We start from the raw sequence: 19,022 nt of genomic DNA on the forward strand, positions 1-19,022 counted from the left end.
ACCCGTTTCTTACCGTTCGACTCTGCAGAACGTCCTAATCTGCTGCGTTGCATGCAGGACCTGGGCCACGGAGCACGGACGGGAGGCGTCCCTGTCCGCATCGAGATCCAGCGGGCAGCAGTCGGGGGAAGGTTTGCTCCCGCGGCATGCGGCGAGTAGCCAGCCGGCTGTCTCAAGGAAAAGTTTTTCTTTTTTTTTTTTTTTTTAAAGGCTTATCTTGCCCGTGTCCTTTCACGCATCTGCGGTGGACTCTCTCCCCGTCAGGCAGCTGCCAGCAGTGCGGAGTTCAGATAATCTGTAATCAGACTAACACGAGAATTATCCAGAGATATTGTAGTAGATGAACTTCTGAGATCACACTGGTCCCTTCTCTTGAAGTAATTACTTTTGGGCTCCGTCTCATTATTCTAACCAGACAGTATTCAGATGATGTTCCCTTGGCTTGATGGAAGTCATTGATGGATAGTAATTAAATGCTGCAATCAGAAATTCAGTTTCAGCCCCCAGAATATATAATCTTCTATCTTCTGAACTTTATTTGCAGTATGTTTGGTGATAAGATGTGCAAACTAGAACAAATGCATTTTCTGTAATATATTTGTATAAACATATTTGTCAAGATAAGGAGTGATCAGCCATGCAAACTTAAAAAAAAAAAATACCTCTGAGAAAGCTGTGATAGGTCTGAGACTGAATCCTGGCCTAAAACAGTTTGCTTGAGTTACCCCAAGTATCTGCCTGGTTCAGGATCCCAGTAGACATATTTAGTACCTAAAAATGACCTCAAGGCCCATCTGATCCCTTATTACAATACCCGCAGACTTTGCTTGATCTCTAGCTTTGCTCTTGCTTGTTGGGACATGCAAACTGTGCGCCTGAAAACGAAAGTGAGAGGCAGTAGACCCTGTTCTGTAGAGATTCTTTCCTTAGGCATGGAACGAGGGGAAAAAGTCCTTTTTAGGGGTAATTTTTAACCTGCCCAAGAGGCTTGGAGGCGTGCACGTACATTGTACTCCCCTTGCAGTTTCCCCTTCACAATTGAGGGTGGCGAGGGACAGCATCTGCTTTTGTAGCAGGTGTAAAGTATGTATGTAAACTTTTAAAATGAAATCCCTATGTGTCCTCTCCCACCCCGACCACTTTTTTATCCCCATGGGTAAAAGTACATGCGCTGTTCACAGCGGCAGGCGTGTGTGCATGTGTCAGAGACCCTCTTAACATGGATAAACCCCTGTTCCCTCTACATAGCCAGATCAGTCCAGACTCCTGGGTTTTGCCTTCCTGCCAGCAGATGGCGACAGAGGAAGTTTGACTGACACTGTACATAACCCAGAGTGCCACCTGCAGTCCCTCAGTATTTCTATGTCTCCAGCAGATGGTAGATGGTGTTAAAACCTGCAGTCTGGAGTATATATTAAAATTGTGTGAGGCTCAGTTTGAACCATTAAAGAGGGCTACGTTTAAGAACTTGACTCTTAAAATATTTTTTTTTTGCTAGCTGTTTGTTCAGTTAGGAGAATTTCGGAGCTCCAGGCACTGTCGGGTCAAGATCAACTTCCTACAGATGTCGGATTCTGGGGTATCTTTATGCATGGGGCCTTCTTTTCTGCCTGTGGTAGTCCCTGTGTTCCATGTTAGTCAGATTTCAGCTTTTCCGGATTTGGATTCCTGTACGCCTCTCGCAGGGGAGCTTAGGTTTTTAGATGGGAGACATTCATTACTGACGTATTTAAAGGTCACTTATGAATTCCTTAGATCGGATCACCTCTTTGTACTGTGGAGTGGCCCTCAGAAGGGAAGTAAGTCATCTAAGGCTACAATTGTGCAGTGACTGAAAGAAGCGATCAAGTCGACTTATGTTTCTAAAGGGTGCACACTGCTGGGGGGTTTAGGGGCGCACTTTATGGCGTTCTCCGGCGATTTCCTGCGCTGAGTCACAGCAGGTGTCTCTGCATGAGATTTTCTGGGTGGCTACTGGGAAGTTTTACTAGGCATTCTAGCTTGGATGTCGGGGCTCCGGCTTCTAATTGCTTTTTGGAACGTGTTCTACGAGTGGAACTCTGCAGGTCCCACCCAAGTTAAAGGGAGCTTAGGTACATCCCAGGAGTCTGGACTGATCTGGGTACGTACAGGGAAAAGAAAAGTCCTGTAGTAACTGCCGCTCTGTGTCGGTTAAGCTTTTTTATTTATTCCCATCCTCTAGCCTTTTAGGGATAGAGAACATGTATAGAGAACTCGATGTCCTACAGCATTTATGCTTTAGGATGTGTTTTAAAAAAAAAAGAAGAGCAGCCTGCAAGAAATTTATAGGAATATGAGAGACCTTTTCCTGTCACAGAATATCCTTTTCCAAACTCCGTCTGGGCCCTCGCCAGTGGTGTGAGGTCCTGGCTCTCAAAGGATTTAGTGAATCCTCCCACAAGCCACCATATTCCATCACTCAGAGAGAGAGGTAACGCAGACGGGTGCACCCCACGCACCCGTGCCTAGTCCTGCCCGGCCGCCTAACACTGGAAGAGTGCGCCTGGCAGGCCTCACCCCACAAGCTGCCAAAGCCGCATCCCTGGCCCTCCACCCAAAGGCCAGGGCAGCAGGAGGAGGAGCGGTGCGCCTGGAGAATCCATCCTGCTAGCCTCTGGAGACTGCCAGAGGAGCGCGAACAAGAGAAGGGCAGCAGGGCAGCATGGGAGTCGCGTAAAAATGTTTGCGCTGCTGTCCCCCCTGCCTCCTCACCCTTTTCTCAGTGGCACGAACCTCCTCGCTTGGATGTAAGCGCATGCGGAAGAGGAGAAGACAGGGCAGCGTTGTGGGATACTTCACGCATATCCAACATAGCTCTCTGCTTCAACGGCAGGGGGGAATGAAGAAAAGTGGATCTATATACAGACAACAACCAACGGTGACTGAGTTGCATGGTCCGGGTGGGCAGATGGGCATGGGTGTAGCTTGCTTATTGCATTGGTTAATACCCCTAACTAATTAAGCTAGATATTTCACTTAGATGCAGTTCCAATACTGCTCTCTACATTAATGGCGGGGGTGGAAGGGAAATAGAACCAAAAGGTTACTAAGAGCCAAGAGAAACAGATAAGTATGAAAAAAAAAGTGTGAAAGCTTGCTGGGCAGACTGGATGGGCTGTTTGGTCTTCTTCTGCCGTCATTTCTATGTTTATCCACTTCCTGCTTCTGCTCCATGGAAATCTGCGAGAAGGGGTGACAGGTGGCTATGGCAGAAAGCCAGGGAAGGGTGGTGGGGGGCGAGAGAGAGGGCCAAAGACATGGCAGGTGGACAGGGTTGGGAATTTCTGGATTCCTCCCCTGCATACCACTGGCCCTCCCCAACTGCCAGGAAGGGAGGGGGGGGAGCAGACCCTTCCCAGTTTCCGGGGAAGGAGGGAAGTGATTGCATGGAGGGAGGGGGACTCATAGGGTCCTTTCCTGAGGCCAGAGCACCTCAGACTGGGCCAGTTTCTGTCTGGTCTGCCTCCTGTTCATGACTGATGCGTTTTCAGTGGGGGTGAAGAGGCCATGCCCTAAAAGCATAAGATGGCACCTGGGTTGCTGAGTGACAGCTGGCAGATGTCTTGGTACATGCTCGCATGCAAACCTGTGAAATCTGACTTTAACAGTCCCTTCCTAGTCCTTCAGAGTCACAAATCCATCCATTGTAGTAGATGTCCTGACCTAATATTCATGGCGACCAGCATTGTACACAGTACTCAAGGTGCGGTCTCACCATGGAGCGATACAGAGGCATTATGACATTTTATGTTTTCACCATTCCCTTTCTAATAATTCCTAACAATTACTGTTTGCTTTTCTGACTGCACAGCACACTGTATATTCCTTTCTAATGATTATTTTGACCATTTTTTGCTGCCATTTAGTTACTCCCACTTTTTTTTTTTGGGGGGGGGGGGAGAGGGAGGTTTCCAGTGCTGATTCTCATTGGACCCCCAGGTGGGGGGAAGCATTGCACAGATAGAAATATTAACATGAAGAAAACACAAGTGCATGAAGAACAGGTTGAGGAGGGAGATTTTGAGGAGGAGGTGTGGCCATGATGAAAGGTGCACACCTTTTATTCCCCCCCCCCCCCAAAAAAAACATTATAAAAATATAATCCAAGAAATACCTCGATAAGAGACTAGGAGATTTGGGACTAAAAGTAAACAAGGACTTGATAGTGCGAGCCAAAAAAAAGACAGGTTGATATTGTGAGAGATCTCGGCAAGCCTGAATGTGATAACTGGGGGGGGAGGAGATAGATGCTGGGGAAGGTGGGGGTCACATGGTTACTGAACCTCTATCAGGACATTCAAGCTGTCTGCAAAATACAAAAAAAAAAGTCTCAGGCTCGGAGGCAGGCCCCCCCCCCCCCCCCCGAGAGTTTTTGGAGTTGGGGAGGGGCAGATGGTGGGGAAGAAGGGAGAAAAGCAAAATTGCCTTCCTCCCCCCAGCTCTGTATTTTTGATGCATTGGTACATTTGATGTAGTTTATGATGTATATTGTATCGCTATTTATTATATTTTTGTTTTGTGACCCACACCTGGTTGAACTATGCCTAAGGGAAGGCAGTACACAAACATAACACAATATATTTGTACAGCCCTGTGTGTGACTAACCGCACAACAGAAGTGATAACTAATAGTCGTAGGAAACTGCCGAGTTTAAAATAATAAAAAAAAAAAATGTAAAAGTGGTAGCAAAGGTTTAGTGCAAAAAAAAATAAAAAATCTTACTAAGAGAATCTGCAGGAATATCTTGGAGCAGCACGTGGGCTGTGAGTTATCTGCCGCCTGTGAATGGCTTCCTCAGCGACAGGGAGTCCCACCTGTGTAATGAGTTGTGTGCGTGCTTTGCTTTCCTTCTTGCCGGAGCACTGGCTCGTAATGAGGAGAGTGCTCAGCTGGAGCCAGGAGATGAGAAAAAAAACAGCGGATTTTAGACAGGTGCATCCGGTCAGCTCCCTTCATGCCAGCCGGTCTGATGTCAGGTTGCACTAATTGGATGGGAATTGTTCCAGCTCAGCAGCGCTAATTAGCTTTTTAGTCTCCCTGAAGTACATGAAACGACCCAGGCTCCAGTTTTCTGATCCGGGACAGTTCCTGAGCCAGGTAGCCCGGTGTATTGCATGGGGGCCCCTAGGCAGGAGAGGAGCCAGCATGAGGGCAGGCCAGGAACAGGTAGGGCACCATGACTGCATGTTAAGGCATTCACCTTCTCAGCAGCTGGGGTGTAGTAATGTTTAAATTTATGCCTGGTCTTGCCACCAGAGCAGCAAGTGATTAAAAAAAAAAAGAAAAGAAAATCTCACATTTAAAAGAGAGAACAAGAGGTCCATATTCCCAGGAGTTTTTCCAGCTAAGTTCAGACATAGCCTGACAAGCACTGAGTTTTTTTTTTAATTTCCCACCCCACCGAATGGGACAGGACTCAAACGAAGCCGGGCAGCAGCAGCGATGTTCCGCATTACCCAGGTGACAGCTTCGAGAAGGTTCTGTTACCCATGCTACGGTTTTGTCAAATGTTGGATACAGATCAGGTTGGTGTGGCAGAGGTATATCTGTTCATAAATGTCTCTCATATAGTCTTCATAATTTACTCTTGGTTGTGACATTTCAAAATCCCCTTCCTGATTTTTTTTTTTTTAATCAAATGTTCCCCGAGGACAACTCTTCTTTTTTTTATAATTTCTTGATTAATCATCATTGTGTAACTTCAGATTGAGTATTAATGAATGCCGGGGTGGAGGCCATGGGGGTGACTTAGTCACTTGTCACCGTGTACGCCTTGGTCCATGCTTGATGCTTCTATCTGGATGAGCCGTGCTGGTTTTCTGAAGGGGGTAATCATTTTAGATTTTTGCTTCCGAATGATGGCGCTTGAATGAGAGTCCCCTTCGCATGGCTGTAGGAGGCAATTGGTGGATGATGCAAAAGGAAATGTGTATGAGGGTTGTGGGGGAAGCAGGTAGAAGGCGTTCCAATAAAAGTCAAACTTTTATTACAATAAATACAGAGGGGGTCAATATTTAAAGCCATTATCCTGCTGAATGGCAACTTTTTGACTATAGGGGCGTTCTGGGGCAGGCCTTAGTTATCTGGCTGACATGACCGACTTTCAGTTGTATCTGGCCAGGGTAGTTGGGTAACTTCAGGCCTGCTGCGGAGTAGGTCTAAAGTTATACGGGCAGATAACTTATGGACTTAACCAGCTGTATTCAAAAGACTAAAGCCAGTTACTGGGCAATGCTTGGATTAAAACAGAACCAAAAAAAAAACTGATTTTCACTCTGTTACACACTGACTACTGGTGTGACAGCACCAGAAAATTAAAGTTTAATTGGACTTTTATCAGTGGAGTGAGTCCCTATCTCATTTTCCGGTTTTGAGTTGTTAGGGAGCAGGTGGAGAAGAGTCAGAAGGGGGTCATAGAGGGGATTCTCCTAGTGTGAGATCCTTATCCAGCTCAGGATGTTTCTCACCCTCCTTGCCTCTGGGCATAGATCCACTACACCAAATTCTTTTGAACCCTACTGAGAGCGTGGCACTTGGCTGGTTCAGGTGCCTTTCGTTTTGTTTCGTTTCGTTTCATGTGCCCCGTCCGGGCGGGGTTCCATCTGTTGATGGTAAGCAGGGGAGAGGCATGCATTTCTAACCTGGGGAAATGTTCAGCACAGCAGTACCCTGCTTACTCTTAGATTTCAGAAACGTAACTGTTAATGTCGTCTCAGTAATGTTTATAAAAATCAGAAAGGTACAGGAGAGTAACCATACATTTTTTGACGGGCATGCTTTGGGGTGACGCTCCCTGGGTGATGTTTGGATGTGCCAGGTGACTCGGAGATTACCTTACACACAGGCGCTGTGAGGGCTCTGGCTTAGACTGACAAGAAGGTGACAAACAGAATGAAGTCAATTTTATTTTTGGTAATGCAGCTGTTGGCTTTTTTTTTTTTTAAGCTCCCTTTGCCATTCCCCAGGACTTGAGCTTTTCTAAGCCTTTCCACACTGTCTGGTGCAAGATAGCGCTGCTTTGCTAATTGACGCCAGCTGCTGGTTCCCTACGGTTTCTGTGGGGAGAGAAAACTGGGGCTGAAAAAGGAGCCAGGACCAGGTTTCCTGGGAACATTGAGGCTGGGGGGGGATTTTCAGAGACCTTCGTATTTTATTTTTCTTGGTAATTTCAATGTTATAATTTAAAAAAAAAAAAAAAAAGTGGAAAAAGACTTTGACATACAGGAGAAAAATCAGTAGAAAAGTCATTTTTTTCACTGGTTGTTTTTTGGTATAACATTGAAATTCCCAGGAAAAATAAACTGAAAACGAAGGTCCCTAGCGATTTTTATAAAGTACATTTTTTGAACAAGGCTAGAACTCAGGTTTCATAATCTGTCTGGTGATGTTGCCAGGCTACATAAAGCTGGGTCTTGCGTTTGAGGTCACCGGTGACCCTTTCATGGCACTACATCGCTCTGCTCTGCAGTTAAGTTATTCATTTTATTTGACGCAAACCTTGGCTTGTCTCGCTGGCACCTTGGCCTGATCCTGACACTTGCTACGCTGCCAAACAGTGCGTGGCAGCAAAAGCACACGGAGAGAGAGAGAGAGATTAAGAATTGTTAGCCCAAAAGAAACATTAAAAGTAATACTTTATAACCTGAGCTCCCAGAGAGACGGGATAAGCGTGGACATCCCTGGGGCTGAGGGCCGCGTGCATGAACATAGCTGTGCGTTATAGCTATGCCGATAAGATTGATGAGGGTGAGGTGCTCTGTACCCTTAGAGTTCACCTCGCGAGTGACTCCCATTTATCTGTGCCTGCCCCGTGTTTTCAGAGGGCAGCCATGTCTCCCATTCATATGGTGCTGATGCGTTTTTTCTGTTTCCATGTTTAAATGTATAGCACTCGCTGTGACCTCCCGAGTTGCCACAGCTTTTTTTTTTTTTTTTTTTTCCTTCACCCCCAACTGGGGATCTCTGGTTGTAGGCTTGCAAACTTCTGGTTCCAGACCAGAGCTACCACTACCCCCGAGCCAAAGCTAGCAGGAGAAGCCTTGTCTACTTTGGGCTGCATGCTCGTATCTCCTCCGCTTGTCACTCTAGCTTGCCGCAAATATAACAAAACAGAGTATGCCTGAGGACAATGTCAACAATACATTGATTTAATACTATGCACTAGGACATAGAGGTCTACAGCTCAAGCAAAAGAGCTATGATGGTGGGTGGCCAGGACCACCGGTTACGCATGGGAGGAGAAGAGGAGTCCACCTGAGGAGCTGGCTCTGTCCCTGCTATGAACTGGTCAGAACAACTGGCAGCTTCTTCTAGGGACTGTCTCTCTCTTTCTGAGGCTAATCCTGTGTGAGATCCACCAGAGACAGCCTTCAGTGACTTTCAAAGAGTGCGTAGTTTCTTTTGGAGTTCATGCTCTTATTTGCTTTAGGTTTGTATTGTGCAGGTGAAGAAATGAGCATCCAGACCGGGTTGTGAATTTTACACCCTGTAGCAGGATTACCATGCAGGACTGGGGAAGGAGGGGGCTGAATCTTGTTTTTGTGTAGCACCTGCGGAGCTTTGGTGTTAAATGCTAATCTGAAGGGAATAAAACTGAAATAATACTTTTTGGATTTTATATTTCCGAGATCCAGACTAAAGAAAGCTGTGCATCACAGGAGTCGTCCCTGCTGGCCCGAGCTCAGATAATTCCTTTCATTGGGTCTCTTTTGGATGCATGATGGTCTCTGAAAGCAAGGGAGTGGCTTGATAGTAACTTCTATTGTTACCTATGTATTTGTATGTTATTTTAGGATTATAGTATTGGAAGCTGCAATGACCAGTCTTGTCTGGAATCCGCAGAAAATGAGTGAAATAAACATAGTAGATGGCCAATAAGGACCAATTGGCCTACCCAATTTGCGTGGTTGCCCTTGTTTACACTGCTGCAGTTAAGGATCTCTCCCAGTTGCCAGCTATGCATGCTTGACTGTCTGCAGGATAATGCTTCTTAACCAAGTGTAATGGCCGGGGAATGGCTAAGGTCACCAGGTAGGCTCTTTCTTAATTCCCACAGTTGCAAACAAAATCTTCACACTGTAATTAGCTGACTTTAAATGCAATGGGTGTTATCAGATACCCTTTGGTTAGGACTCACATTATGGATGCGGACACTATAATTGCGCACCTGAAACATGCATTCAATTGCGAGTATACCTGTGCACTCTATTGCATCAGACTGATAGAGGGCAATGGAAAGAACAGGGCTGAGAGTACTGGTTTACGTATGGAAACTTGTAAGCTCATCTACTTAAAATGGTTGGTAGATGACTTGCTGTATGTACTAAATTAATTATATACCAACCATTCTAAGTAGATGAGCTTACAAGTTTCCATACTTAAAAACCAGTACTCTCAGCCCTGTTCTTTCCATTGCCCTCTATCAGTCTGATGCAATAGAGTGCACAGGTATACTCGCAGTTGAATGCATGTTTCAGGTGCGCAATTATAGTGTCCGCATCCATAATGTAAGTCCTAACCAAAGGGTATCTGATAACACCCATTGCATTTAAATTGCATGCAAATGACGACATTAGCTATTTCCTCCCAATGCAGGAAAGTGCGCACAGAGGTGGTGGAAAGTTTTATTTGTAGTCAAAGGCTGATGAGAAGCATAAAAAATTGAGGGTAGGGTTGTTTAGAGAGATTAGTATAAGATTTAGTTGTTTTGGGGTTAGAACAAAAAAAAATGTTTATAGGGATTAGTGGAGCGGGGCATGATTAGCAGCTAAAGGATACCTTTAAAAAAAAAAAAAAAAAGGATGATTCTTTTACTTTTGATAAACAGGCGTTGCAGATTTTTGTAACTTCATATAAGCAATGCATTTTTTGTTAGGAAAGCAGAATTTAGATGCAATATACTTTCGAGCGTCAGAAATGCCCGTTTCTCCCTAGCGCGCACCCTTTGTGTGCACCGCTTCAGTTTCATTCTCATGAGAACATTGCACGGGGCGCTCAGCCCTGTATGTTTGTCCCCGGCATGTGTAAACCCTGTCGTGGTTCTGCGGGCTGCTTTCTTCCAGGTATCTACCCTTCTCTCTGCAAAGAGAAGTATTTCTTCATGCTTTCTCTGAATCCTCCCTTCACCCACTGCATCCCATGACTACTCAAATGGAAAATGTTACTTTCCTGGTCTCTTATTAAGTCTGCCAGATATCTGAATGGTTTTTGTATGCTAGCCCTTCTTTCCTCCAGCGAATACAATCGGAGTGTGAGGGCCTTTGTTAGGGAATAAACCCTTTTTCCATTAGCTGAACTTTATAGCCTGTTTTTCTCTTCTGGGGCTCCCAGTAACAAAATGGTTGCCAAACAAAGTCCAGGTCCTGCAGGTGCAGCATTGCAGCCCTGTTTGGGTTAGAAATAATGTCCTTTCCAGGAGGACAAACACCAAGGTTTAATGAGATGAGACTTTTATAAAAGCAGGAATATATCAGAATTCCATGCTAACTTGGAAATAGCTTAACAGCACTAGAGAGGTCCATATAGGGTATTAGGTGCCCTAGGCAAAACGTCTGCCTTGCACCTCCCCCGGTCCAGGCCCTGGCTCCGAACTCATTCACTAGGACAGGCCCCCCTGTCTTATACACACGTAGGTTCCTTGTCTCATTCACACACGCACCCTACACGGGCTCCCTCCCTCTCTGTCACTCGTGCGCACAATCAGAGGCACCGCCCGTGGCCCGCCAAGACTCTGCTTCTCTCGGCCATGAGCAGGGATGGGTGCTGCTCGCGGCCCAACCAAATCTCTACCCCTCTTGGCCGTGAGTGGGATGGGCTTCGCTCGTGGCTCAGCATGGCTGCTTTTTACCACCCCCGTAATAGCTGGTGCCCTAGGCGTTCGCCTATTGTGACGCGCTGGCCCTGGATGTGTGCTATACACGAGAGTATGGAAGGGGGAAGATCATTTTATCTTCCAACATCTCTAGAAAGGAAGTTTAAAAAAAAAAAAAAAAAGTCTGTGGGCAATCCACACTTTTAGTTGTACTGTCTACGTCTTGGTTTTTCCACTTGCACTTTTCGCTTGTAGCCGGAGTGGAGTGAGTAATATTAATGCACTTTAGTCATCAGGTAAATGGAAGCTGGAGAGGGAGCGCTCTCCATGGTGCTGATGTCAAACCCTGGCTTGCAGACTGTCTTTTTTAGAAAGGCACTGACAGTTTGGTGATGAGGAAATGAAAAGTACTTATGCTGATCCTGTTGGTGCATCAGTGACTGCTCTCATAAATGGCCCTGGCGGACTTTTATTTAGTGCATAAAAGGGAAATCAGTCTTCATTATGAGGCAGCTTCGCCAGCTCCCATTTGTCAGAGGAGCTTTGTCTTCAGCACATCTCATCAAGAATACAGAAAACGGTCTTGTTTAAAATGGAGAGTGTATTATGTATTTCCATTCCTTCTCCTGCTAGATGCTATTATTTCCGTCCTCTGGCCTTTAGGGATCCACAGTGTTTATCTCATACCCCTTTGAATTCTTTCACTGTTTTCGTCTTCACCACCTCCTCTAGAAGAGCATTCCAGGCATCTACCACCCTCTCCATGATGACATATTTCCTGACGGTTCTGAGTCGTTGTCCTTGAAGTTTCGTTACGTGACCCCTAATTCTACTGATTTCTTTCCACTGGAAAAGGTTTGGCGATTGTGCATTATTAAAACCTTTCAGGTATCTGAAGGTCTGTATCATCTCTCCCCTGCCCTCCTCCTCTCTTCCAGGATAAACATATTCACATCCTTCAGACTCTCCTCATAAGCTTCCCGATACAGAACCCACATCATTTTGGTCTGCTTTCTCTGGACCGCCTCCTTCCTGTCTCTGTCCTTTTTGAGATATAGTCTCCAGAACTGAATACAATATTCCAGGTGATTATCACTCCAAGGGGATTATCACCTCCTTTTTTCTTACTGGTTATTCCTCTCTCTATGCAGCCCAGCATTCTTCTGGCTTTAGCTATCGCCTTGTCCCATTGTTTCACTGTCTTCGGATCTCCAGACACTTATCACACCAAGATCCCTCTCTTGGTCTGGGCCCATTAGTCTTTCACCCCCCCCCCCCCCCCCCCCATCACGTACAGCTCTTTTTGGATGACTCTGCACTTCTTGGCATTAAATCCTGGCTGCCAAGTCTGGACCACTCTTCCAGCTATATACATTGCTTTGCATCTTCACAACTTGTGCATTTTTTCTCAGTCTGTTGTCCTAAAAAAAAAAAAATCAGTGTATTAAAGTTGGCATTTTTTCCACCAATTTACATAACATACTCTACACTTTCATTGTGAAAAAACAATTATAGAAATATTCCAAAAGTAATTAAGGAAAAAAAAAAAGCCTTGATTGCGTAAGTCTTTACACCCCTTGACGCAGTACTTGGTGAAAGCCCCTTTGCAGCAGTGACAGCCGAAACCGGTTTAGGGTAAGCTTGTACCAACTTTCCACAGTGGGACGGTGCCGTTTTTTGCCCATTCTTCTTGGCAGAAGAGCTCAAACTTTCAGGCTGGCCGGGGATCGTCTGTGGACTGCGTGTGGTCTTCAAGAGTTGCCATAGATTTTCTCTTGGATTCAGGTCTGGGCTCTGACTGGGTCATTTGAGGACATTCACTTTCTTCCTGCTGAGCCAGTCCACTGCTGCTTTTGCTTTGTGCTCAGGATCATTGTCCTGCTGAAAGGCGAATCTTCTCCCCAGTCCCACTGTGATTTTTATTTTAATTCTCTCTTTTCTGAAAAGCAGAGCGAAGGGAGAGATAATGAGGGCTGGTTTCCTGTGTCCTTCTGTCCCTTCTCCAATGGCTTGGGGTGTGCGGCACAGATACATGCGTGCCGCCACCCCCCCCCCCCCGAAAATCTGTGACTGGCAAGTGAGAAAATGACAGCTTCTTCGACCGCATGAGGAGGGATCGATGCTCTGCTAGCTCAGCTTGTGCGATTAAATCCTCGCTCCTGCTGCCCCCTTCGCTCATGAAAGCTATCGGCAGGGAGATCAGAAGCATGAATTTGAAAAGCTTACGCTGAAAGCCCGATAAGCAGCAGCTTTGCATGGAGAGCTGTTTGCTATTGACAGTACCTTTTTCAAGGCAGAGTTAATTTTGGGGGTAGGAATTAATGCAGCAGTTCTGGTTAGCCTGAAGTGAAGTTTTTTGTTTTTCCCTCTGCTAATTTATTGTTTTTAGTAAGGAGGAATGGTGCCTCGGATCTACCCAAGGCAGAAGTTAAGTTACAGAGGATTTCTTTTTGAAATAGGTTTCCCATCTGAAAGGTTCATGCCGTATTCCGGGAATTTAAATATCCGCTCTCCTTACAGCTGCATGGGAGGAATTGTTGGGTCCAGGTTATTATTTTTTTTCCTTCGTCTTGTCCCCATTTTCCACCCCTCCCCCATAGGCAGTATGGCTAAGCAGCTGTCTGGCCTGAGGCGGGTGGAGACACTTCCTGCAGTGCTGCTTCTAGGATGTAAGCGTAGCAGTGGCCGTTTTGTTTTTTATTTTCTTTCCTCTCTGCTGGTCCAGCGTGCAGCATTTCAGCAGCGTGTCCCGGCCAAAGGAGAATCCAAGCCTGGATTCCCCACACTGCCGAAAAAACAGTGCTGCTGCCTAAGCCTCTGATCCAGCTCCACAGGGTCCAATTTAAGAAAAGCTCCTAATAACCTCACCCTGCTCCTATCCGTGTATCGTACATTGGAACGCACTTGAAGCTTCAACTTAGCCAAGCCGACATTCTCATGAGGTTGATGGCCTCCAATGAGTATACAACACTATTCTATTGTCGTCGTCCCCCCCCGAGCCAGTCCTGGGGAACCCCCTAGCCAGTCTGGTTTTCAGGATACCCACAATGAACATCCATGACATCAGTCTGCATGCATTACCTCCATGGAATGCAAACCGATCTCATGCATATTCATATTGGACGTCCTGAAAGCCTGACAGGCTAGGGGGCTATTCCAGGACTGGTTTGAGAAACACCCTAAGAAAAGCATAATTCAGTATGTCTGGGGCATCCCTCCCCCCTCAATTGTGGGTCCTCTTGTACCTTGATCACTGTTGCCTCCACAGTAGCTGTACTGGTCCCCTGCTGGTGTCCTGCCAGTAGGCCCCTTCCTAATACTACCCAAAAGGAGTAAGGGGATACAGAACAAGCTGTCACCACTCTCTATTTTTTTTTCTGTTTTGGACTGTGTGGACTGTTATCTTTTGATTGGGGCAACGTAGGAGTTATCCAGAGATGACTTGAGCTTTCCAGTATCGCGGGTGTTTCTTCAGAGATTTTGCAAGGTAACCGGAATATGTCAGTTGAACTAATTCTTGGACCATTGATATGCAGACGCAACGCGAGGAATATTCTCCTTGGGTCTCCTGAAATCACCACCCTGCCTGGCTTCTGGTAAAGCAGCTGCCCCCCAGATGCGAGAGAGCAGCAGTCCGGCATCCTCACTTGCTCAGACGCAGGATGGCAGTGATGCAACAGAAATGAAATTCCCTTTTTCTGTTCCCCCTAGTGCTGATGTAAAAGGCCAGATAAATGGAAAACCTCCTGGTTACTGAGCGATGAATCGCAGACTGTTGTGCCTGGAGTTATTTATTTATTTAGCAGTTTTCTATACCGACCTTCATAGTAGATAACCATATCGGATCGGTTTACATTTTAACAAAGGGTAAAACTGAGGTAACAATTCTGGTAAATAATAGATAACAAAGGAAAAGGAATAAGTCAAAGTTACAATCAACAAGGTATGGAAAACTTGGAGGCTTAAAGACAAGCTGGAAGGAAGATAGAGGCAGGTAGAATAAATATAACATGATACGAATAATTTAACGGGTTAGAGCATATGCTTTAACCAGGAAATGCCAGTGTCCATTGTTCAGGAGGAAGTGTGTCAAGGTCCTTGTAAGAAGTGAGGCTCAAACTAGTGATTATCCGGTGGATCTGGGAGTTGAATTCTTAACGTATTTGTTATATCAAGGAAGAGCGGTATTTGATTTTCCTGTGAAGTATCCATGAAATTGCAACTGTGGTTCTCTTAAAACAATAACTTATATAAGTAAAGGTCTGGGGTTTTATTTTTTTTGTTTGTTTTTAACCCTGGCTCTCCCCCCATCTTTTCTGTTTCTCACCTCTCCTGGGTGAGGTTCCCCCCCAGCCTGCCGTAGGGGCCCCGTCAGGCTCTGACCCATCAGTACCGTTCTGGAGATGCCCAGGATTATGCCAGACTTGCTCGTGCATCCCCTAAGTAGTGAGCAAGTCGGGCTTGTAAAATTCACCTTCAAATCTTCAGACAAGAGTTGTGCATCCGTATGGGACTTCAGATGCTACCCGTAATAAATCTGGGCAGATCTTCAGTCATTATCCGGCATTTAAAACTCCGCACATGGGAGGAATAGGAAGGCAGGGACAGGGCTTACTCGCCACGTACTGCACTTCTCTCCTCACCACCCCCTCTCCTTGCAGCCCTCTTATTCTCCTCTTTACCCCCTTCTCTCCCTGCAGCTCCCTCACGTTCCTCCTCAGTTCATCTCTCTTGCCTGTGCAGTTCTCTTTTCTCATCACCACGTCCTGCAGCTGTCTTGCTCTTCTCCCTGTAGCCCTCTCACTTTCCTCCCCCTGCAATTCATTCACTCTCCTCTCTCTCCCCCCACCTCCTGCAGCCTTCCCCCCTCTTTCTCCATCCACCTCTCCTCCTCCTCCTTCAGCTGTCTCATTCTTCTTCTTTTGCCTCACTCCCTCTCCTGAAGTCCTTGCTCTTTGCTCCCCACCAGTTACTACCCTTTTTCCCTGCCCTGCTTCTCAACACTGCAGCCATCACCTCTTGTGGACCCTAAATCAGGGCTAAAGACACACTGCAGACTCCTTTTCCTGTGGGTCCCATTCGGAGGCCTGAGACCAGTCCAAAGGCTCATGCAGAGGATCAGGCTGGGGATGTGGTGGAGACAGCCCTGGAAGGGAGAGCGCCTCCGCCACTGTGCAATGACGACATCTAGTGGCCAGGCGCGGGGGTGCACATGTACCGGGTGCCAGAGGGAGCTGCCATGGTCCCTGGCCTCTGTGCAAAGGATTGGGCTACACAGAACAGGGGGGGGGGGGAGAGTGGTGAAATAGAGGAATGAAATCTCCCGGCTAGAGGCTCAGGTCCCCGCTTCCCCATAAAGGCTGGTTCTGATTGAGCTGCAGCCCCAAAGGAGCAGGGACGAAATTTAAAATCAAAACCAAAGAAACCATGAAATCCCGTTCCTTCCGCCTCGCTCTGTAAGTGGAGATAGGATTCAGAATCCATTAATAATTTCCCTTCTGAAAGGGCAGGGTGGCTTGTGAGCCAGTCAGCTGGTCAGTCTCCAGGCAGGGCAGCTAGATAAGGTCCGGCCACAGGGGCTGGCAAAGCTGAAGGATAGGAAGTCACTGCTGCCTTAATCTCTTTGCCTTCCATGGACAGAAATCAGCTGGGAACACAGTGAGGCCATGGTAACCGGGGCAGTCCCCTGTTCTGTATATTGTGAGATGAGGGGGGTGGAGGAATGTTTTTGTCCCGGTAATGACATTTTCAGAGCGGTTTCTTGCACATGGAAGGCAGCGCGCGTCCAGTCCCCCGTGACCCTGAGCGTGCTCCTCTCCTGCGAAAACAAATCTAGAATGTTATGACCGGTTCCTTTCTGTTGCTGTGGAAAATCTTTATCCCCTTCATTCTTAGCCTCTGGGGGAGTTCTTAATTAAGTCTGATTTAAAATGCATCAATTAAGAAGATGGTGAATACACGGCTTATTTCTAGTTCATCTTTCTCTTCAGAGTTTGTATAGCCTGGAATCGGTTACTTGGAGGTGTTTTGTGTGTTCCTTCTGGTTGGCTCTTGTGTTTTATTTTTATTTTTTTGTTCTTTTTAATCAGCTCTCTGCCCTGTGCTGTGCACCATCAGATCTCAGTCCTGTCCTCAAATTCCTGACACCCTCCCAGTCCTGTGCTTATAAATAAAAACACAACAGTTCATTGATCAGTAAAGCCAGATTAAGACGTGTGCCTTGTTTTTCTAGTGGGCCCCTGAGGCACGAGGAGATGAAGGTCTAGACGGACGTAATCCCTGTCTCCAGGTATGTTCCAGGTAACTCTGCACAGGGACAGATCCTGCTCCAGCCCAGGGTTGATCTGAATGTGTTCCAGAGAAATCAGCGAGCCGGTTGTGAGTTAGAGAGTGAATATTGGAGCAGGTGAGAGAGAGAGAGGCCTAGCTCCCTGGTTGAGCTACTCAGTGCTGCTGAGAGGTAAATTAAAGGCACCCAGCTGGACTCGCCATTCAGGAAGATCACTGCAGACTAGTAGTGCGACTAGCATGGAGTTCCTCCCACTGGAGAAGAGAGCGACACGACTTGAAACCCTGGTTGGAGAGAAACACTGGGTGCTGGCATGGATTCTGGATGCTGGATGCTGGCATAGTGCCTGAGGAATTCCCTATTTAATTTGGTATTTGATTCAATTGCCTAGCAAAGCATTTGAGAACTTGAGAGCATTGTTTTACCTAAGGAAAGCAACCTCTGTAAATGGTTTATGGAAAATTAAAAATGGACCAGTTTGGAACCACTCCTGCAGCACACACTATGGTTATTTGGAGTCTTCTACCAGGATTTGCACTCGTAGCCACAGGGAGGAGATGGTCTTTCAAAGAAAGTCATCACCTGAGCCCATTACCATATGAAGAGAAATGTCTTGAGTAACTGCTACATATATGAAACATTTTTACCGTGTATACAAAATGAGGAAAAACCCTTTGCTACTCTTTAGCCCCTCACCTCTGAGTCAAAGCAATGCCAGCAGCATGCGCTGTTCCAAGGACCTGGGATAGAACCTCCTTTATAGACCCCCCCCCCCCCCCCCTAGCCAGGACTTCCTGTGGCACTGGCTGATGACATCACATCCTCTTTGAATATGTAAGGAACTCTTTTGCAACCAGGCAGTGCTGCAGCATCAGGTCTCCTGGGGCCCTTGTTGTCTAGTGCATGTTGCTATCCTTGTCTCATTCTTGCCTTATTCCTTGTTATGTGTTCCTTGTCTTGTCTTAGCCTCCTCTGTGCTCTGTTCCTTGTCTGGTTCCTTGCCCGTCTGACCTTGTTCCTGGCCTTGTTTGTTCCCTTTCTTGCATGTCCTGTTGGCCTTGTTTGTCTTGGACTTACTACCTGGATCCTGACCCTGGGCTGGCCCCTGACCTTCCATTATCTGCTATCTGCCCTGACCTCTGGTGTGTGTACCCAGTCTGCTGACTGCCCCTACCTTTGGCCTGTTACTCATTCTGCTGCCTGCCATGACCCTTGCTCAGATTGGACTGTCATTCAGGATAGCCCTAGAGCCCCACCTAAATCCTGATGGCTGCCAGAACCCAAGGGCTCGACCTGCAGCGGAGGTGGCTGGTATAGGTGAAGCTCCAGTCTGACCTGCCTATGGGCCTCTCTGCCAACTGCCGACGCAGGCCTAGCGAGCGAGCTCACTAGGTGACGCCCAGCACGCTGCAGCCACAGGGGTCCACTTCCTTCGACAGTGTTGAAGGTATTACCTGGCTAAGGTTGCACAGAAGGGTGATGGCAGAAGGGAGTCTTAAACTTTGGATTTGAGGCTTCTCCAGTGTCAGAGTCCAGCCTCCACCTCCTCTATAAGACAAACTCAGAAACATAATTTGGAAATGGATTTACTTTAAAAGGCTGCAAAGATCCCTTTCTTCTTCCTTACCTGGAGATGATTATTTACTCAATAGCTCATCAGGTACTGTGTAGTACCTGCTAGTGCCCCTTTGCTGATGAAAAGTATAATGCAGTAGATCCCAACCTTGTCCTGGAGTCACAACTAACCGGTCAGCTTTTCAGGATATCTTTTTAATGAATTGGCATAAGAGCCAGTGTAGGCAGACCGGTTTGGAGATCCTAGTGTATGTAGATCTTTCTTATGCCTATTCACTGTGGCTATTCAGAAAACCAGACTAGGCAGCTGTATTTCCAGGGCTAGT

The 19,022-nt window shown here is 46.7% G+C and overlaps 1 protein-coding gene across 9 annotated transcripts in view; it reads left to right on the forward strand.

Annotated features, from left to right (window-relative positions):
- Window positions 1-19,022, forward strand: part of RAB3B (RAB3B, member RAS oncogene family) — a 97,393-nt gene that overhangs the window by 32,164 nt on the left and 46,207 nt on the right. Inside the window, exon 3 of one of the 9 annotated variants that reach the window (XM_029618703.1) lies at window positions 17,065-17,121. The exons of the other annotated variants lie outside the window; for them this stretch is intronic. Coding sequence (XP_029474563.1) covers window positions 17,065-17,121 — 57 coding nt within the window. The remainder of the gene's footprint in view (window positions 1-17,064; window positions 17,122-19,022) is intronic. 9 annotated transcript variants of the gene reach the window in all.

This window comes from Rhinatrema bivittatum, chromosome 10, assembly GCF_901001135.1.
Source record: "Rhinatrema bivittatum chromosome 10, aRhiBiv1.1, whole genome shotgun sequence".
NCBI lineage: Eukaryota > Metazoa > Chordata > Amphibia > Gymnophiona > Rhinatrematidae > Rhinatrema > Rhinatrema bivittatum.